Here is a 21,954-nt window from a genome sequence, read left to right as displayed (position 1 = left end):
TAGCTTCAAAATTAATGTAGTTCAGAACTGGTCCTTCTGCTACAAACGTGGCTGGGTTATTTACTGGTCCCGGTGGAACATATATAACCAGAGCTACGAATCCCAGACAATTCTCTACGAGCATTTGGTCCTTGAGCTTTGCGTAAGTTATTATTAATTAATTAATTAATGTGTACATGTATAATTTATAATCACAATTTTGACAATGACCATAAAAAGGTGACCATGTATAATAAATGCATACTATTTGTTTTTCTTTTGAGTAAATGCCAACTGCAGGTTGGCCACCAAGTAACGAAAACATGATACTGATGGACGTAAACATGTTAATTCTAACGGTGACTCAGCTACTTCTCTTTTCTCTCAGTCTTTAGTAGTCCAAATTAAGACCCATGCAGTAATTCTCATACAAAGGAAGTGATGTTGTGGTCACACTTTTATGACTGGATATGGACGGGATTCGCACATTTTGGAATGAAGAGATGCTACAAACTTTTGAGCACCTACTAGCTAGATATAAGTAACGGCTCATTTCTTTGATTTTTAGAATTACAAGAGCTTTTTTGGATCCATATATGTTCTTCTCAAAGTCACACGAAACGCGGAACGCTGCGGTACGCTAGTCTTCAGGGTACGCGGTACGCTAAGATATATTAGCTAGTTTTAATTAAAATAAATTACTTATGATAAATAAAATTATAAAAAATAATAAAGAGATAACCATACCATAAATAAAAATCTCAAGAAAAATTATAAAATAAAAATAAATTGTCACTACTACTCAAAAATTAATTGAGTTTTTCAAACCAACAAAGAAAAATAATGCTTAAAAGTAATTTTTTTTTTTATGGCTGGAACCCAGTGGGAGGCTTGGCCATCACGCATGTCTAAGTTCTTATTTTGAAGTGCCGCTTGAGTCTCTTGCTCTTGCAAATCTGGATATATGAGTTTGATGTGTTCCTGGCCGAATCGGTTGTGTATTGAGAATGGGTGGAACAGGTCTGCTTGAAGTATTCTTGGTACGCGATGATTCTTCCTCATCAACATAGTCTCCGTCTAACATTCTCCATCGCAAGTCCTCCAATCTCATTGGCGAATCATCTACTTCCGTTGATTCTGGATTAATGTCCCATCTCTTATAAGTTCCATTATTGTAGCCTTCGGAGAAACGTGAAAGCAAACGAATATTGGAATGAATAAAAACTAATTTATCAGCTCTTTCAGCATTCAGCCTATTTCTCTTGACACTGTGAATGTATGAATACGTACTCCAATTCCTTTCAGTAGATGAACTTGATACTAGTTGAGCTAGTACCTGTTTATTTGTGATATCGTGTGAAACAAAACATACATATATCAAGTTAGTAATTAAACTAATTAATATACTTGGTAAAAGAAAAAGACGGCAAGTTACAAAATATTGCTATATAAAAAATACATTGATAACTCAGTGAATAAATATGCTAGAGAATATGGATAAAGGTTTTAACAAGCTGTGTAAAAAACATGGATGCAATTAAGGCATTAAGTGCAGAGGATGGAATATATGTTAATTATAACACAATTATTACGACAATTCATTGGAGTTCAATCATTCAACCTACGGCAAAGTTAACCCAAAAAAAAAAAAAAAATCCTATAGCAATACATTCAACCTATAGCAACGTTTGACAAAAAAATAATAATAATAACAATAATCAATCATTCAACCTACGGCAACCTTAAAAAAAAAAAAAAAAAAAAAAAAATATATATATATATATATATATATATATATATATATATATATATATATATATAACAATAATAAAGTATATTATAAATGAACAGAGATTAAAAGATTAATAATAACAAAAAATTACCTTTTGTGCAACTTCTGCTAATTCTGGAACTTGTGAACCATATGTTGACCACCAATCAATGGCATCCATAGTTACAGCATCTGTCTGGACAACTTGTGTAGCAAAAATACCTTTTCGCTGAGAGATTTCAGATCAGCAGAGAGATTTCAGATCAGTAGAGAGAATCCCAGAGATTGAGATTTCAGATCGCCGATCTAGAGGAAGCTAGGCGAGCAGTAAGTCACCGGAAACGCTGCATCTGCATGCGACCCGCATTCCGGATCGAACAAACCCAATCGCGGGGCGTTCGCGATCCGGATAGCTATGTTTAGTGATCCCATGGTGTTGGCGAACTCACGCATACCAGAGCCAATCTCTCTCTGCTGATCTGAAATCTGAATCGCATCCTGCGGCAGAGAAGGAAGGACTGCTCGCCTAGCTTCCTCTAGATCAGCGATCTGAAATCTCAATCTCTGGGATTCTCTCTACTGATCTGAAATCTCTCTGCTGATCTGAAATCCAATCTCTCTGCTGATTTGAAATCTCAATCTCTGGGAGTCTGGGATTCTCTCTATTGTTCACGCCAGAATGTGAGATGATTTTGGGATCCAAGATTATCCAATAAATAAAAAATAAAAATAAAAGCAGCTTTATTTATTATTTGTTTTCTGTTATTTGTTAATTACTTGTTTATCCTCCATAAGTAAGGTGTTTCTCATAGTATATTAATAAGGGGTATTTAGGTAAAATAAAAACCCTTTACAATCAAGATTAGGAATCCTGATTTCTAGATTGATAAGGAATGTAATTCCAAAATTGAAAACAAACTCTATATAAGCTACATGCAAACAGTACGTACAAACTACAAAGCATAAAAAAAAAAACCTCTCCTTTCAAAAAAAAAATCCTCTATTATTTTAGCTCAGCTTAACAATGGCTTTTGGAAAAAGAAAACCATCCCGTCAAGAACCAATTTTTGAAGAAAATTATGAAGGTGATGTCGGTGAGCATGAAGACAATAATACTGTTGAAGAAACTCAAGCAAGTAATACAGACCAATCATCGAGTAGAAACAGCCATGAACAAGCTCAAGAATCTCAAGAAATTCCAATGAATTCTGACATAAAGCCATTACTCAATGAAGTTATTATCACAGGTGGAGCGCAAGGAAAAAATTCGGGTGGAACAAAATCATGGACCTGCAAACATTGTGATGGTCAGTATAAGAGTTCATACACTCGCATTCACTACCACTTTTTTGGTAATCTCCCTGGAAAAAAATCAGAGATCCGTCGATGTCAATCATTGATTAATAATCGGGAGGAATATGAGAGGGTTCGCAGAATGGTTATGGAAGCTGAAAAAAAAGGAGTTTCTTCATCTTTGAAAAGCTCAACAATCTTGAGGCAACAACCGCAAAAATCCACCGTAGGTGCTCTTGATGATATGTTCAAGATTATGGACAAAAATAGTGTTGATATGAAGGTGATGAGAGGATTGTGCGCTAATGGAATTCCGTTTAATGTGTTAAGAAATCCCCAATTTCATGAGATGATTTCAGCTATAAATAATGGACCCAAGGGTTATAAGGCTCCATCTTCTGAAAAAGCAAGAACTACTTTGCTTGATGAGTGTAAACGAAGTCTGGAAAAAGAATTAGCTCATGTTAAAGATACATGGTTTACTCACGGTGTTTCAATTGTATCAGATGGATGGTCTAACATGAAGCATGAGCCACTTATCAACATTATTGCTGCAAATAGTAGAGGAGCGTTGTTTCTTTATGCTCAAGATTTTTCTGGGATACAAAAAACTGGTGAAGTGATTGCTGACTTTATGCTTACTGCAATTGAAGATGTGGGATCGTCAAATGTCCTCCAGATAGTCACTGACAATGCAAAAAACTGTGAATCTGCTGGGAGAGAGATTGAAAAGGTACATAAACATATCTTTTGGTCTCCCTGTGTTGTTCATACCTTGAATCTTATTTTTAAAGATTTGGCAAAAGAGTTTGAGTGGTTTCGGCAAATTTATAATATTGGAAAAGCTATTGTTAAGTTCTTTTTGAACCATTCACATGCTTTGGCCATGTTCAGAAGTCAATCCAAATTGGAGTTATTGAAAGTTGCAAAAACTAGATTTGCATCGCATTATATCTTGTTGAAGCGACTTATTGATTGCAAAGAAGCACTAGCAAGTACGGTAATTCTTCAAAAATGGAAAGATTGGGTGAAGACTTTAGACCCCGAGAAAAGAAAACTTGGGGAGAATATAACACAAGCTGTGTTGGCAGACAACTTTTGGGATGATGTGTTGGCTATAGTGAATATCACAAAGCCAATATATTTTTTAATTAAATATTGTGATGGTGATGGTCAAAAGATGGGTGAAATTTATGAAAGGATGGACAATATGCTTGGAGAAATAAGAGAAGTTATGAGTTCTGGGCCGCACTCTAATTATTTTCCACAAGTCGAAAAGATTGTGCTCCAAAGGTGGCAAAAAATGAATTACCCTATCCATTGTGTTGGATATGCCCTGACGGCAAGATTTTATGATAGAGAATATCTCAGTAAAAAACCACCAGGAGGATTCACTCGAAAGAGCCTTAATCAAGATATAGAAGTGATTACAAGCCTTATGGAAGCATTTGATAAGATATCAGAAGATCGAGAAGAAGCAGAGTTATTACGTCAACAATATGCCATTTTTCATCAGCGAAAAGGTATTTTTGCTACACAAGTTGTCCAGACAAATGCTGTAACTATGGATGCCATTGATTGGTGGTCAACATATGGTTCACAAGTTCCAGAATTAGCAGAAGTTGCACAAAAGGTAATTTTTTGTTATTATTAATCTTTTAATCTCTGTTCATTTATAATATACTTTATTATTGTTATATATATATATATATAATTTTTTTTTTTTTTTTTTTTTTAAGGTTGCCGTAGGTTGAATGATTGATTATTGTTATTATTATTATTATTTTTGTCAAACGTTGCTATAGGTTGAATGTATTGCTATAGGATTTTTTTTTTTTTTTGGGTTAACTTTGCCGTAGGTTGAATGATAGAACTCCAATGAATTGTCGTAATAATTGTGTTATAATTAACATATATTCCATCCTCTGCACTTAATGCCTTAATTGCATCCATGTTTTTTACACAGCTTGTTAAAACCTTTATCCATATTCTCTAGCATATTTATTCACTGAGTTATCAATGTATTTTTTATATAGCAATATTTTGTAACTTGCCGTCTTTTTCTTTTACCAAGTATATTAATTAGTTTAATTACTAACTTGATATATGTATGTTTTGTTTCACACGATATCACAAATAAATAGGTACTAGCTCAACCAGTATCAAGTTCATCTTCTTAAAGTAGATGATTCGCCAATGAGATTGGAGGACTTGCGATGGAGAATGTTAGACGGAGACTATGTTGATGAGGAAGAATCATTGCGTACCAAGAATACTTCAAGCAGACCTGTTCCACCCATTCTCAATACACAACCGATTCGGCCAGGAACACATCAAACTCATATATCCAGATTTGCAAGAGCAAGAGACTCAAGCGGCACTTCAAAATAAGAACTTAGACAGGCGTGATGGCCAAGCCTCCCACTGGGTTCCAGCCATCAGAAAAAAAAATTACTTTTAAGCATTATTTTTCTTTGTTGGTTTGAAAAACTCAATTAATTTTTTAGTAGTAGTGACAATTTATTTTTATTTTATAATTTTTCTTGAGATTTTTATTTATGGTATGGTTATCTCTTTATTATTTTTTATAATTTTATTTATCGTAAGTAATTTATTTTAATTAAAATTAGCTAATATATCTTAGCGTACCGCGTACCCTGAAGACTAGCGTACCGCGTTCCCGTACCGCAGCGTTCCGCGTTTCGTGTGACTTTGGTCCTTCCTTCTCTGCCGCAGGATGCGATTCAGATTTCAGATCAGCAGAGAGAGATTGGCTCTGGTATGCGTGAGTTCGCCAACACCATGGGATCGCTAAACATAGCGATTCGGATCGCGAACGCCCCGCGATTGGGTTCGTTTGATCCAGAACGCGGGTCGCCGGCAGATGCAGCGTTTCCGGTGACTTTGGTTCTTCTTATGGAAGCTTACTCTCCCAACTATGGCAATGTCATTTAGCCCATTGTTAATTGTTCAAAATGAATCAATTGGGTTTTTACAGATAAGGGGAAATGTAATAGATTGTACGCGAAGTTTACTCGATCTCCTCTCAAAAGTCATTCTTGCTAGGTGAACCAATGAAAAATAATTTAGTTAGCCTTTCGAGATTCAAATGATTGAGTCAACCTTCTCTCTAAAAAAACCAAACCCATTTCCTCATTTTCCTCCCCCTTCTCTCTTACCAGATCTAGATCTAATTGATCTGGATCTACGGTTTGAGAGTCGGGGGAGGCACCGATCACAGTTTTTCCAGGGATCTTCCCTATTTGGAGGCTATATGCCTCTTCTCTCGGCTTTACCTTTCAAGTCTGCTCCATCTGGCCTCCCATCTCCACTCCCACCATGCTCCCTCCTTCCCCTCCTTTGATTTTTCTCCCATCTCTTACCCCTTTCTCTGTTGCTGCTCCTTGAACATCATCCAAAGTTGTCATTTTGCTCTATTGAATCCGTCGCTTTAATTTTATCATCTACTATCACCGTTGCCCTTCGGGGTGTTTTGTTGTGAAATTTTAATTAAAACTCGCAAACACACGAATCGTCATTAGTATAGTGTGCAAGTACGAGGTCGTTCCAACTGAGGATTGATAATCAATTTAAATCCTAACTCAATTCATCCAAACACAAAATCACTGAAACACAATGAACAATCAAGAGAAAGAAAATATTAATGTTTTTGAATTTTTGAATAAACAAAAGAAAGAAAGAAATAAAATATAAGTTGAAAAATAGAAAAGCAAAGATGATAGAATCTAGGGTATCAGAATCTACCACTAACAATCCTATTTATGTTTCAATGCAACTAACAGATTCTTTTGTTTCGTTTAGATGATAATTCCCGTATCTAAGTCCTTCTCAAGTAGTCTAGACCATAGTTTTCCTTAAGTGTATGATGCTCTCCCCTCTCGGGTAAAGATGTATATCCTAACTATGCAGTTTATCCTTCTCAGGTATAAATTTAACATGCAGGATTCATTAAGCTTTAGAAAACAAGAGAATCAAGCAAACCATTAGTCTTTTTCAAGTAATAATGTAATTTACCACACTTAGTCACAAGAAGCCAATCATATTATATTGCATGTCTGCTTCAAATTTGTCTTCCAATTACTAAATGCAAAGCCCTAAGGTGATCAATCAAAGAACTTAAACATAAAGCATAAATTCAAATAGTGATTAAGCATTCATCATAAAGAAATTATAAATCCATCAATAAATCATCAAAGTACATAAACAATCATGATAGAGCATCATCCTAACCCTAGAAAAAGGTTTAGCAAAATATAACTAAAGAAAACATAGGAAAAACATAAAAATAATGGAAGGGGAAAAGAAAGGGAAGATGGATGAGTCGTCTCTACTCCTTAGGCGTCTACATTGTGCTCCCAAGACCTCCTCCTCATGTAAAATCCGTGCTCCCTTATATAGAGAAGATTTCTGCTCATCTTTGGCTTCATGTTTCCTTGTAAAACTTGGGTTTAGATTCCTTTCTTCATTTGGAATGGGAAAAGCTTGAAATATCTCTTGTTGAAGCAGGAATAAGTTCCTCATTGAATTCTCATCTGAATTAACTTCCTTGAAACATTAGGATTGATGATCTTGTGCCGCGGAACTTGAGTTCTCCACAAACGTTTGTAAATTCCCTAGCAGATTTTCTGTTCTGACCTATCTTCACTCAAACAGACATAACTTTGTTTAAAAGTATCGAAATCAAGATCCGTAAAATTCTACAGAAAGTAGGCATATGTAGGTTTCTAATGATATAAAGCTTATTGTCTGACTCTATCTAGTACTTTCCCAGTAATTCGGAGAAGTTGGATGTTCTGCACAGACAGATTCCCAGTCTCAGATTTCACATTGCCTTTCTATCCTACTTTTCTCATTTTAGCTTCTTTTCTTTTTTCTATGGAACAAACCTACAAAAACACTAAAATAACGTAAATAAATCATAAATAAGGAGAATTAAACATAAAAACCAAGATTACGAGACATAGAAATATATGATAATATGAGCACATCACGTTTACCCAGCTCTTCGGAGCGTTTCCCTTGCTCTTTGGAGCGTTTACCTTCGATACACGAAGGAGATCACCATGCATTTATGATTTGTATCTGCGGATTCCATCATCCCATGGTTCTTTGGGTCTCTATGGCGTGTTTTGGTTGCTGGTTTCTTGGGTTTGTTTGTGTTCTTGTTCGATGCAATTTCTGCATAGTGGATGTTGGATCTAGAGACGCTATTGCATTGGAGATTCTTTGTTGTTTGTGTTTGTTATTTTCTATTTTATTTGGTTTAGTTTGGATGGGCCTCTGTTGCCTTCTCTTTGTAATGTTGTTGGTTGTTTAATGAAGTTGTTTCTCTTGCCAACAAAAAAAAAATGATTGATTAAAAACTTTAAGGGATCTAAAATTGTCTCTCTCTCGAACGCGCCCCACGCGCAAAGAAAAAAAAACCCGACGGTATGCTCTCTCTCTCCCGGCCGGACGCCGCCGGGGTTCCGACCCGGGAAAGGATGTTGTTTCGGAATCGCAGGACTTCAGGGTAGCGGCGTGGTCCAAGGATGGAGGATGGATCTTTGTTCTTGGGCTGTACAGATCGATCTCGATCTGCCCTCTCGGATTAGAGGTGAACGCAGTTGAGGCGCAGCGACGGGGTGCGATTTTCTGACGATGGGATCTAGCGTCATCGCATCTAAGATCTTGGTTATGGCTGATCAGATCGAAACACGACAATGGCGATCCAGGTCTGTTTCATTTACGGTTTTGGATCTGGTCCTGGTCGTCAGTCGGGTGTTGGGGCTGTCTGCAATGTGGCACGCCGGTGTGGTGGCGTAGGGATGCGGTGCGGTGGCGTACGTGGTGCTGTGAGGCAGCGGCATGGTGATGAGGGAGTTTGCCGGCGGCGGGAGTGGATGCCTGCAACGCGTGTTCTTTGCTGTGGGGAGTGGTGTTTGGACTGGGCCTCTGTTCCTGGGCCCTGCTGGTGTTTTTTTGTTTCAAGTTGTGTTGGATTTAGTTGTTTGTTTATCATTGTTATTTTGTTGATAATAAGTCTCTGCCATGATTTGGTAGGACGGCGTGGGCTTTGTGCCGGTCTATGCACCTTGTGTGCCTTGTCTGCTCTAGGTAGGCGGCGAGTTCCTTGCATTGGCAAATGGTCACAACCTCCTAGTGGCAATAACGTGTCTACTCTAAGTAGGCGGCGAGTTCCTTGCTTGGTCAAATGGTCGCTGCCTCCTAGTGGCAGGGTGAAACTAAGTGTCATCGGACTTACAATCCGGTGGCAACATAGTGGGAAAGCTGTGCTGTTGGTAATGATGCTTCTTCGTAATAGAGTTATCTTTCTGGTATGTCACCACAATTGTAAAGTGAATAGAGTAGCCAGTAAAGCACTCTTCGCTAGTTGGTGCTTGCTAGAATACATTGTTTTAGTGGAGACTCTTGTTATTATTTTAGGAAGTTCTCTTGATGCTTATTGTAATCCGGGGTTTAGGTACCATGTATTCTGCGGTTTCTTTAATCAAGACTTGAGGGCAGCCGCACCGGCCCTTTATTAAAAAAAAAAAAAATGATTGAGTCAAATCTACATGGAGGGCCTCACGTAAATAACCTCCAACTAAATTATAGATCCAAATTTTCTTTTTCACCAATAAAGAAGTCTGTAAGTTCAAGCTCAATTTTAATGGCCCAACACGGGGATATAGGTAGGGGCCCAGTGGGTCTCGTGCCCCACTAAGGTTTTGTAAAAAAAAAAAAAAATTATATATATATAGTATATTAATATTGATTCTATCATTGATTTTGCTATATTAATTTGTCAAATATTCATCTTCAGACTTTTAGAGTACTTCACGTGCTCTTTTTTTGTTTTTCTGTTTTTTGTGGGATTGTTTGAGGAGACGGGCTCCCAATCTTGATTAGGGGTGGGCACTTGAAACCGGAAAACCGAACCCGACCCGGGCCCGTACCGAAAACTGCCGGGACGGAACGGTTTGAAATCTTCAAAATTCACTGTTTGGGCCCGTCCCGACCCGTCCCGTTAAAACGGGACGGGCTTCGGTTCGGAAGGTTGGAATCCCGCAAAGGCCCGTCCCGTCCCGTTTTAACCCAAAATGCTAACTGATACCTATTTCTCTTGGATCTTGATCTCTTCTGAGTCTCTCCTCCACTCTCCAGTTCTTCACTTCTTCTTCTGCTCTCTCAAATCATTCACAGACGAGGCTATACCAAGTCTGGCGTCGTCGGCATCACTCAGCCTTGCCGTGTCGCCGCCGTCTCCATCGCCGGGTAACCTTAACAAACTCTCTCCTCTTCACGTTAGCCGACCCTCACTGTAAAGCACAGACACACACAGCAGCGAGAGTCTTAGACCCTCCTCTTCTCTCTCTCTCTGCTGCCTAACCATGAACAAACCCTTGCCTTTTTCCCTCGTCGCCCAACCATAACTGTTCGCTCAGCTCGCCAGAGCCGGACTCGACCCGGACCCATCATCAAGTATTGTTCTCCCCTTTTGTTTATGTTCCTGGTAATGATCCGCTGTCTGTTTGTTTCACCATTGTCGCTTCAATTTTCAGTTTTGGATGTTGTTTTGGATGATGGGTTGATCCGGTTGATCTCGTGTGTCTTTGGTAAAATAATTGTGTTCAGATCAAATCTTTGGCTTTTTGTTTGGTTTGTTGAATGGCTTGATTCTGGAATCCGATGCCATGTTGTGTGATGTGATTCTTGATCAGATTTACATGTCTGTGTGGATATTGGGTTGGTAAAATGGTGAGAATGGTTGTAGTTGTATTGAGCTTCTGATTTTGATTGTTGGGTGTTTATGTATCTGTTTAATTTTAGAATATGGGTTTATCCTCTTTTGGTGTTTGAATGATCTATGAAGCTTTTAGTGTTCTGCACTGCAGATAGTTTTTGGTTTTGATTCAAAGTTTTAGTCTTTTGTTTTCATGATCTTGCTACCTCTCTAAATTTACTTGTTTGTGATTCGGTTTTTGGTGTTTTGCAATATGATGTTATGTTTATGCATTTTGGAATTTCAGGGACATATTGCTGGGACTATTGAAAGTCATGAAACGATTGGTGAAGAGACATGCGTCGAATTTGAAGGTTCTGATTACTTCGGCAACTCTTGATGGTGATAAAGTATCACAGTTCTTGATTATAGGAGGACAAAACCCAGAACTCCAGAAGAACAACTTCGATTTTTTTTTTTTTCTTTCGGGTTTGTCCCGGATTGGGCCCGGTCCCGGCCCTGTACCAATCGGGTTCGGGCCTGTCGGGATCACTTCTCAAAATAGCCTAAAACCGTCCCGGCCCGTCCCGACTAATATTTCCGGGCCCGGGATCAGGATTACCAAGATTTCGGCCCGTCCCGGCCCGTGCCCAGCCCTAATCTTGATAATGAATCATCATTATTATTATATAATATTTTCTTTTCCCAAATATTTTTGACATTAATTCTATTATTAGTTATAATTAATAATTTCTATTTCCTTCTTACTTACAGATTTTTAAGTCCAATACAAAAACGATTAAAAAAATATTTATAACATCAATAACATGTGTATATATATCGTCAAGTAATGATTCTTGACTAATTCTTTTGTAAAAAGTATTACTGCAGTCGCTTTTTTTTGTTCTCACTACTCCTTTTTTCTTCATTCAGATATGTTAAAATATTTTAAAAGAAAAGAAAATCATGTTGCAAGAGGAGTCGTCGGGTAAAAATGACCTCATTAGAGTCATCCCTCGAAAAAAAAAAAAGGGTTTTTGTCCATTTACCCCATTTCTAGAGATTTTTTTTCCTACTTACCCCATTAAGTTTTTTTAATTTTCTCTTATCCAAAACACTCTAAGGAGGTATTCCCTAATACCCCATTAAGATTTTTTTTTGTTTTCAATTTTTTTTAATACCATTTTACCCTCACCCATTTGTTACTTAGAGAGAGAGAGAGAAAATGGAAGAGAGAGAAACCATAGGACACTTTGCTGGAGCCCCGTCACCGGCTGCCGGATTCCGATCACCGGCCGCCGGAATCAGGTCACCAGCCGCTAGAATCCGGCGAAAGTTGGCCGGATTCAGGTCACCGGTCGCCGGATTCCGGCCAACTTTCGTCCGATTCCGGTCACCGGTCGCCGCCAACCGGACTTTTCTGAAAACCTCACCGGAAAGGTTTATAGCCCCCAATAGACGTCTATTGCCCCCCAATAGATTTTTTGGTGGCCGGAATGAGAACTAATCTTCCTAAAATTAGACAAATAAAACTTTGATTAAAGAAAAAAATGAAGAGATTATATAAATTCAAAACGTCTATTGCCCTCCAATAGAGATGTCCATTGCCCCCCAATAGACATTCAAATTTTTTTTTTCTTTCCTTCTGTCCCATTACTTAAAAAAAAAAAAAGATTTGGGCACCCAGAAAATGCTCTGGCACCCCAATCAATAGTCGGACCAAAACCACCGGATCGAATCACCTCCGGAGCTTGCCGCCGACCTCTCTCACCTCTCTGAACCTCCAGTCCTCGTAGGAGTAGCCACCGGCGCTTTTCTCTTCCTCGCCGACTTCGCCCGCCACATCCACCTCGTTGCGCCGAATCGTACGGCTCCGGCACCGAAGCTCGACGTCGATTTCGTCCGACTTGAAGCTCGACGTCGCCGGCCGTCACGTTTTCCTGGTACGGCGAGTCACCTGACCTCTATAAGAAGCTCGAGGAAGCGAGAGAGAGAGAGAGAGAGAGAGAGACGCCGGAGTCGTCTGGAGCTAGGGAGAGAGATGCAGGAGTCGTCTGGGGAGAGAGAGAGACGCCGGAGTCGTCTGGGGAGAGGGAGAGAGACGCCGGAGCTGTATGGGGAGAGGGAGAGAGACGCCGGAGTCTTCTGGAGCGAGGGAGAGATACGCCGGAGTCGTCTGGGTAGAGAGAGAGAGACGCCGGAGTCGCCTGGGGAGAGAGAAAGAGAGAGAGAGAGTCAGAGAGAAGAGGGGAAAGAGAGTGGCAATGCTGTAATTTATTAATTAGGCTTAGGGCAAAATGGTTATTTAACGTTAAATTGTGTAGGTGGGAACAAAAATCCGTTGTTGGGGTAAGTGGGCTAATATTTTCTTATTTTGGTGCTTTGGGTCAAGGACCAAAAAAAAAAACAAAAGAAGAATGATAATAATTCAGAGAAGCCTTGTCCCAAAGTTAATGAAAAATATCATTCTGATCCTAGAAATTGTCCTCCAATTTCAAAGTTATCTTCCTAATGTTACGTATGTATTATCTACAAAGAGGTCTTTGTCAACCTAGAGCTCACCAGTTCCTATTACAAAATTTGATTTTTGTGCTCTAGTAAACTTAAATTCCTGACTCTGCCACTGTCTAATACTCTCCAATCCATGAGTATATTAACTAATTAAGAATACAAATATAGATAACTGCTACGAACACACTCTCCTCGCACAATTGCACTCATACATAAAGGATAACTAAATCTAAATAGTAATTCCAGTTATATATATATATATATATATATAAAACCGTTCGAGAGCGGACGTCCGCAACCCAGAAAAAGTGCGGACGTCGCTCCTCCGGCCTCGATCGAGCAGCGACGGCGGCGTTTCTGCTGCCGGACGGAACCAGGCCACGACGTGGAGCAGTTCAGAAGCGGCTGGAGTCGTCGACGAATGGATCGACGTCAAGCTCGATGGGCTTCCATGGTTTCCGGCGAGCTCGCAGCACACCGCTGAGTTTCCGATCACCTTCGCCTTCGCCTCTTGCTCGAGGTCGTCCGGGATGTCCAGAGGGTGCGTCCGGCACCTGCAGCACAGCGATCGCCGCCTTCCCGACGCCGGAGGAGCGACGTCCGCACTTTTTCTGGGTTGCGGACGTCCGCTCTCTATCCGGCCTCTATATATATATATATATATATATATATGCCTACACCATATGTTATCCATTAGTATCATTCTTTTATATATACGGCATGTGTATGCTTCTTGTCCGCTCCTCCTCACATGCTTCTCAAGAACACATCGGTTGCCTGATGATGAAACCGCAAATGCGCATCTCTCTTGGTCCAGATTTTCACATGTTACTCCTCCTGTAAATGCATCATTAACTTAGCTAATTAGATTTAATGGGCTAGCTAGTTTTCTTACTGGACTCCCTACATGCTAATTAGCCATTACACAAATGGTGTAGGTATGTATTAGTAAGCCGGAGCTTGTGCTGGAGCAACGAACTATGTAGCTTCCAAATTCATGTAGTTTACTGGTCCTTCGGCTATCAACTTGGCTGGGTTTACTGGTCCAGGTACAACATAACCAGAGCTACGGATCTCAGACATTTCTCTATGAGCATTGGGTCCTTGCGCTTTACATAACTTTGGTAGAAACACACCTATAACCAAAACATGCTCTCGTACAGTAAGTAATGTCACTAATTATCAAATCTTTTCTTGACACTTGCACATCAGTTAGTAAGCAAAGTTTTGGTGACATGATAATTTACCTTCACCAGCTGCGAGATTGAAGTAAAGGTCAACAACGTTGGGGCAACTGTCGTAGCACTGAGGAGAGCAAAGCTTTTGTGTGAAGCCAGACTCTAGGAGAGAATCGGATGAGATTCCGTAAGATTTGCGGTCAAGGCCACAAGACTTGATGCACAGCTCGCTCTCAGTCCAATCTTTCAACTTATCGTTTGCTTCAATTTCTGATGTGCGGCATGTGTATGCTTCTTGTCCTCTCCTCCTCACATGCTTCTCAAGAACACATCGGTTGCCTGATGATGAAACCGCAAATGCGCATCTCTCTTGGTCCAGATTTTCACATGTTACTCCTCCTGTAAATGCATCATTAACTTAGCTAATTAGATTTAATGGGCTAGTTTTCTTACTGGTCTCCCTACATGCTAATTAGCCATTACACAAATGGGTATTCCTAATATGTAAATTGCTGATAGCATTATGAAGCAGTTACAGTTTTCACAAACCTCGAGTGCCTTGCACGCAAACGGCAAGAAAAAGAGCTAGGACTGCAAGGGTTTTGAAGCATACATTTGAAGCCATTATCACAAACAACAGAGTGGACGATAATTATGCTGCAGCTAGCTAGGGTTTTTGTAGTGGAAACTTTGTGATAGAACTAGCTTGGAGGTAATTCGGTTTTGGGTATGTTGTGAAGATACATGGCTGGCCAAAGCCTTTTTTATTGTCATTTCATAGAAGGATAGTTTTAAAACTGCAAAGTTGGACTTGGAATGTGAAAATATGGGGACGAACCCTAGTACGGATTTTAGTAGATCGAGAATAGGATACCTCGAGGGAGAGGGCCGTGTTGGAGAGGTTCCTAGCTTTGACCTTAATACAAGTAACATACTAGTCAATCTGCCCGCCAGTAGCTATCAATTTGAAAGTCTTAGTTGAAAATTGCTATAACTCAAGTTTTCTGTTCTTTTAGGGTATATACTCGAGACTTTTATTCTTCAGCCTAAGAGTATCTCCAACAGTGTTTGTTATAAACATAGCTAAAAATTGCTAAAAGTTAAATATAGCTATCCAATTTGAGAGTTGTCCTCCAGCAAGGACAGCTATTCTTGAGTTAATTAAATTTTTTTTTTTAAAAGATAACTAAAACAACTGTTGAGAATGTGTATAAATATAACTTCCACATTGGAAAAATATAGCTTTGTTTATGGGTTTATAAAGGTTTGGGCCACTCCATCCATTACCAATTGGTTTTGGATGTGAACCCTAAATTACTTTATCAACAACGGCTACCTACAGTCTGTTCTATAAAAAAAAGAGGTACGTTCATGTTCAACCATCTTCCATCTTCAACTTCACTTTCAATATTGATAATTTCTTTCTTGAGCTATGAATCGTTTTTTACGTGATATGATGATGAACGACGAATATAATCATCTGATGATGAGGATGAAGCAATTATGCTTGCTCTTGTTGAACAATCAATAAAGGAAGACAAACCTCGCCGACGCGGTTCTTTTGAAGGTAATTCTCATCCGTCTGGTGTATCTATCAATAGTTCATTATATTGTATCAATTGAATATGTATGATCTGGTATTTGATTAATTCGATCCCTTGATTGGTTGCCAATGCATCCCAGATGACTACCCGGCCCCACACTTCCCACAGAATCAATGCAGCTTTCCATTTAGTTTAATGCATATATGCCTCTCTTCTCTACAGACTATTAGATACCGTAGCAAAATGTGATAGCAGTGGGAGACTACATACAAGGAAATGTAGCTGATGTCCAGACTTACAACATAAAAGCTAAAGCTAAGATGATGATTGGTGAGAAATGTTGCATGTCGCAAAAATTCGCAAAAATTGAGATAATTGGCTGTGTTGCTTAAGCCCCGCATCAGAAAAAATGAAAAGTTAATAATATAGATGAAAAACCAAACCCGAATTTAAAGCTTGATTATAAAAAATTAAATGAAGAAGAAGAATGAATGGAAAGGAATAAACGAAGATGGTTCTTCAAATATCCCTCCCAAACCCGATCCAAATCTTGCTATCGATCCCTACCTCGCTCTCAGTGTTTCTGTATCTCCCTCCCTCCCTCTGTACTGAAACGGAACCTCTTCCAAAACAAACCCAAACCTCGATTATTTCCTCGCTCTCAGAATCGCTGTCTCAGAATTGATGTCTCTCTCTGTCGATCACCGTCTCTCGAAGCTTCCAACGCCCTTATCTGTTGTCCTCTGGGCATATGCGTCTTTTGACAGAGGTTGGCGTTTTTGCCTTTGCTTTGCTATTGTAATTTTAGGTTCGTAGTGGCGTCCGACACGATGTTGGCTGGGTATATGCGTCTTCGGGCAGAAAAACCATGTGTCGCAGCATTTGACTTCCAAACTTTTGCTGACCTAAATCTCCAGATAGAGAAGAACGATCCAGAGAGAGATAGACAGATCAGGAGTCATAGAGAGCAATCCAGAGAGATATCAAGAACGATCCACAGAGAGAGAGAGAGATAGCTTATAGAACAACCCACTATGACTGAAAATTACACCCGAGTTTTATGTAGAGAGAAAAGGCCTGAGTTTTTTTTAGTGTGTTCGGGAAACCTCCATCGGGCGGGTGCAGCCATCAAGCTCTCAGATACAAGCGCAGCATCAGACGCCGGGTCGAATAGTAAGGTTATCGATTTTGGTTGTTGGTTTCAAATCAATCAATTTCCCTTTTTTTTATGATGGATTTTGTTGGATTTTGTTGTTCCCCCGACCAGGCCCGGACCTGAGATTTTCAGACCTGAGGCGAACTCAAGGAGTTGGGCCCTCAAATCGTAGTGTGCATTAAAAAAAAAAAAAATCCGGAACTAAAGCTATAAACTAAAAATCTAATAATAAAACAACAAACAACATATAATATCCAAAAGTATTTAGATTATAAGTAAATAATAAATCTGAAGATGTCTTAAAATAATATTTAAAAGATTAAGCTAAAAATATTCCAAATTAAAACTAGGGTTAAATACTGCTTACTCCCTATACTTATAGGGTTTCATCGTTTCAGTCCCTGACCTTCGAATTTCACCTAAAAAGTCCTTGAACTCCCAATAGGTCCCTGCCGTCAAGCATCCATCAAAAACTCCGTTATCTTCCCCTAAAAAGTCTATTATACTCTCAATTACTTTAAAATATATATATATTTCTCTTCCTCTTTTTTTTATTTTTTTATTTTTCTTTTTCTTTTTACCTCTTCTTCTTCCGGCTCTCTTGCCTCCTTCTTTTCATCTCCTCATCAAGATGGTTTCAATTACAGACCTTCAAGAGGTGAAATGAAAAAAAGAAATAAAAGAGAGGAAAAAAATAAATTAAAAAAAAAAAGTAAGTGAGGGCATAATAGACATTTTCAGCAACTTTAACAGAAAATTTTGACGGCAGGGACCAATTGGGAGGAAATTGAGAGTTCATGGACTTTTTAGGTGAAATTCGAAGGTCAGGGACTGAAACGAAGAAACCCCATAAGTATAGGGAGTAAACAGTATTTAATCCTTAAAACTATAAGAAATAAACTAAAGATGAACTAGACAAAACAAAACTAAAGCTAGAAACGTTGACAAGAAACTATATTTGGAGATCATCATACATCACATGCTCCCTTGAAGACATCAAATGATTACTTAAATACCACTCGCCTTGCAGTTCTGGAGGCAAATGTAATAATTAAGTTTGCGTAATCAAGTTTTTCAACAACTTTTTTTCTCAATTGATAACATAGAAAATCCATTCAATCTTTCTTATGACATAGTTGATCGAAGATAAGTCTTGATCAACTTCAACTTGGAGAAGTTTCTTTCTGCAGATGCAACTGTAACTGGTATAGTCAGCAAGATTCTGTAAGCAACATAAGCATTCAGAAAACAACCATCCATCTTCTTCAAATAATTCAACACATCAATTGCTCTTTTTGTTTCTCTTGGTGAAGAGCACTTCAAGATTTTTAACTCCAAAAATAAATCATATCCATCAATATCTGAATGGCCATTATGTGTCAAAGAATTTTCAAGATTGTCACAGGACATCATTAAACTATGATCATCAGCAGACTTTAACCTCTCCAAACTAAATAAAAACCCAAAGATTTCTTCATATTTTTGAAATTGTTCGAACCGAGTTTGAAGTGAAGAATGAGCTTGATCAATTATAAAGAGGAAGTAATTGACTCTAAAAGATTCTTCAGATGATTGCATTACCTCATTAGTGCCACTGTCATCAAATTGCTTCTTTCTTCGAATGATGCGTTTTTCCCGGAATGCAGCTTCAATTCCCAATTCACTTGCCATTTGTTTAGCTTCATCCATGGCCATATCAAGCCTGGACTCTCTATACTTTTCAAGAAACAAAATAAGTCCTTTTAATTCTTTAAGAGCAGCATCAATATCCATGTTTTCAGCTTGAAGAAATTTACTCACAGTGTTGATCGCATATAGCAACTGATACCAAATTACCATGCCAAGCAAGAACTCAAAGTTCTCAAGTTCATGTGTTACTAAGGACTTAATTAGTTTCACTCTTTGTTTTCGGATCTTCACTAGTATTTGCCAAGTCAACTAAAGCATCTCTTATTTGTGAAGTCTGCTCGTTTATAGGTTTGACACTTTCGACATGACTTTCCCAGCGTGTTTGTGACAATGGCTTAACTGTCAAACCTTCCACATGATCTTTGAAAATCTTCAACCGCTTGGTAGAAGAAGAGAACAATGTATAGATGCGTTCTATCACTCCAAAAAATGACATAGCTTTAGGACAATAATTCGCCATATCACATAATGCCAGATTAAGACTATGACAACCACATGGAGTATAAAAAGCTCTAGGATTTATTTCAAGTAACCTGCTCTGTACATCTTTGTGTCTTCCTCTCATATTAGATCCGTTGTCATACCCTTGACCTCTTATATCATCAATATCAAGTTCAAGATTGCTTAACACATTTTTAAGCTCGGTAAAAAGTCCATGTCCTGATGTGTCATCTACCTTCAAAAATTGTATCCAGTATTCTTCTACCACTGCAGAGTTTGCTGAATCATCCACACATCTTATCACAAGAGACATTTGGTCTTCGTGACTCGCATCATGAGTACAATCTAGTATGACTGAAAAATATTTTGCTTGTTTAACTTTTGTAACAATTGAACTTCTCACGTCATTTGCCAACATTTGTATCAATTCATTTTGAATTTTGGGACCAAGATATGTATAATGGATCTGACGTGCTTGACAACGCCGAATGTGCTCTTCCATTATTGGATCAAACTCAGCAATCATTTCAATCATTTGCAAAAAGTGACCATTGTTTTCAACATAAAGCTTCTCACAATCTCCTCGAAATGCCATGTTATTTTTGGCTAGTCTTTGCACCACATCGATTATCCTCTTTAACACTTGTCTCCAATGTTCTCTTTCTTTGTTGATTTCTACTTGCAAGCTTTCATCAATTGTCTTATTTTTTTGTAGCCTTCTTTCCAATTAATTCAATCCAACTTGTCATACAACTAATGTGCTCCTTACTAGTTTCATGATTTCTAAGACTCCGAGACAAATTATGCCAATCTTTGTATCCTTCATTAGCCAATTGGCCAATTAGAGTCATAGTTCTTTGCATCTTGAACAATTTGCAACAAAAGCATAAAATCTTGTCTAAAGAAATATAATATACTAGCCATCTTCTATCACTTTTCTCCCCATTTGGCAACAGCCGCTTATAATGCGATGAATCAAAATGTCTACCAGAACTATCTTTGGGAAACAACTCGACACCATCATCTCTTTTTGGACCCCTTTCAACTAAGAAGTCCCTAATATTTTGATCAATTTTATCCCAATTTCCTGGATCATCAATATTCAAAGGAAAGCAGCTCTCTTGATTTAAATCTTCATGTTGAACATCTTCAATCATATTGACATCAACTTCCTCATTCTCAGGCTGCTTCTGGTCTTCAACCTCAGTATCATTTAATTCATTCACAATGGCAGGTTGAACCACTTCTTCATTCTCATTCACGTTCATAGATTGATCATGTTGTTCATTGGCATGGTCATTCAGATTCTCTTCCCTCTTCATTTTTTTATTGCTAGTAAAGTACTTATCAATATCTCCAGCTTGACTTTGAATTAATGCTTCTTCCATCTGTTTCTTCTTTCTTTTTTGAGCTCCAGACATATATTTAGGAGGCATGATAACAAAGTTGAATGCAACCCAAGACACAAGACTAAAAACAGATTATTGAGAATAGTGAATTCCTCTTATGTAATTCTCTCTATATATAGGATCACCAAAAGACTTATTATAGAAAATAGGATTACCAAACCTTGATGTTTTAGTATTCCTATTTCTAATAAATATTCTAGTAATCCTATTTACATTATGAATCCTATTTATACAATAAATCTCTTAGTCAATTAGGCTTTTACCCCTTTTTTTTAATTAAAATCTTTTTCTTTTTTTTGGTACAACTTTCAAATATTAATTAATGGGTGTACCCCATTTTCTTTCTTTTACGTCTGAATGGTGTATATACACTTTAACATTATATATGTCAAGCATTATATATAAATCTGTCCAACTTTCTGTGGGCCCCCTTAAACTTATGTTTCTTTCAGTTTAATTGGGAAAATGATTGTTGTCAATTAATATGTTCACACACAACTGTTCTTGACTTTTTGTCCTTAGATCACCGACACAAATGATTGTTGTCAATTAATATGTTCACACACAACTGTTCTTTACTTTTTGTCCTTAGATCACCGACACATACGGCAGTTGGACATAATAAAAGGCTATAAATTTTTTTTTGGGCCTCTTAGATTTCTGGGCCTGAGTCAGTCGACTCTTAGGCCTCGTGTCAGGTCCATCCCTGTTTACGTATTGGTTCGTCTCATAATCAACCAAATAATATATACTTCATTGAATGCATAAACTCGTGAGGTTGCTTAATTACATAATCAACCAATATGTAAAACACCCAAACAACAATTGAATCTGATCATGAAATGAGTATGTGAAGATTGAGATATGAAGGGTTTACATAAAGGGATATATAGTTTGAGATATGCAGAGCGTAAAGGGTCTTAGTCACATTGCTTACATAAAGGTTTCGTCATAATCAACCAATATGCAGAGCATAGTTTGAGATATGAGGTTGCTTACATCTCTTCAACAACTTTGAATTGGTTTGTGGATTCTTTGCAGCGCAATTCTTCAATGACCCCCAGAATATATTAAGATAATTTTAACATTGACTCTGGATAATTTCCAGATTGTATCAGGTTATTGTCAATTTTATCAATCCTGATTACTTTATGAAAGTATGTAGTATCAAGAAATAGTTAAACATACAGAAACAATCTTTGTAACAATCTAATGTTAACTCATTTTCAACAGTAGCCAAACATACAAAAACATAAA

At 38.1% G+C, this 21,954-nt stretch overlaps 3 protein-coding genes and 1 pseudogene across 3 annotated transcripts; 1 reads left to right on the top strand and 3 right to left on the bottom strand.

The window, feature by feature from the left end:
- Positions 1-792: 792 nt before the first annotated feature.
- On the bottom strand, positions 793-1,959 carry LOC133709101 (uncharacterized). The gene is made up of 2 exons (XM_062134712.1): positions 1,863-1,959; positions 793-1,315 (listed from the first exon to the last, which is right to left on the bottom strand). The coding sequence occupies exons 1-2, from the start codon at positions 1,929-1,931 to the stop codon at positions 896-898; spliced, it is 489 nt and encodes a 162-aa protein (XP_061990696.1). The 5' UTR covers positions 1,932-1,959; the 3' UTR covers positions 793-895.
- An 815-nt stretch (positions 1,960-2,774) lies between these two features.
- LOC133711665 (uncharacterized) lies at positions 2,775-11,169 on the top strand. Its single transcript, XM_062137768.1, has 2 exons — positions 2,775-4,676; positions 11,077-11,169. The coding sequence occupies exons 1-2, from the start codon at positions 2,775-2,777 to the stop codon at positions 11,167-11,169; spliced, it is 1,995 nt and encodes a 664-aa protein (XP_061993752.1).
- A 3,089-nt stretch (positions 11,170-14,258) lies between these two features.
- LOC133711664 (uncharacterized) lies at positions 14,259-15,083 on the bottom strand. Its single transcript, XM_062137767.1, has 3 exons — positions 15,008-15,083; positions 14,528-14,857; positions 14,259-14,416 (listed from the first exon to the last, which is right to left on the bottom strand). The coding sequence occupies exons 1-3, from the start codon at positions 15,081-15,083 to the stop codon at positions 14,259-14,261; spliced, it is 564 nt and encodes a 187-aa protein (XP_061993751.1).
- A 3,079-nt stretch (positions 15,084-18,162) lies between these two features.
- LOC133711663 (uncharacterized) lies at positions 18,163-20,676 on the bottom strand (annotated as a pseudogene).
- Between the last annotated feature and the right edge of the window lie 1,278 nt (positions 20,677-21,954).

This window comes from Rosa rugosa, chromosome 5, assembly GCF_958449725.1.
Source record: "Rosa rugosa chromosome 5, drRosRugo1.1, whole genome shotgun sequence".
Taxonomy (NCBI): domain Eukaryota; kingdom Viridiplantae; phylum Streptophyta; class Magnoliopsida; order Rosales; family Rosaceae; genus Rosa; species Rosa rugosa.
Note: the sequence above shows the minus strand (reverse complement) of the source record. Positions and strands in the feature narration are given on the sequence as shown.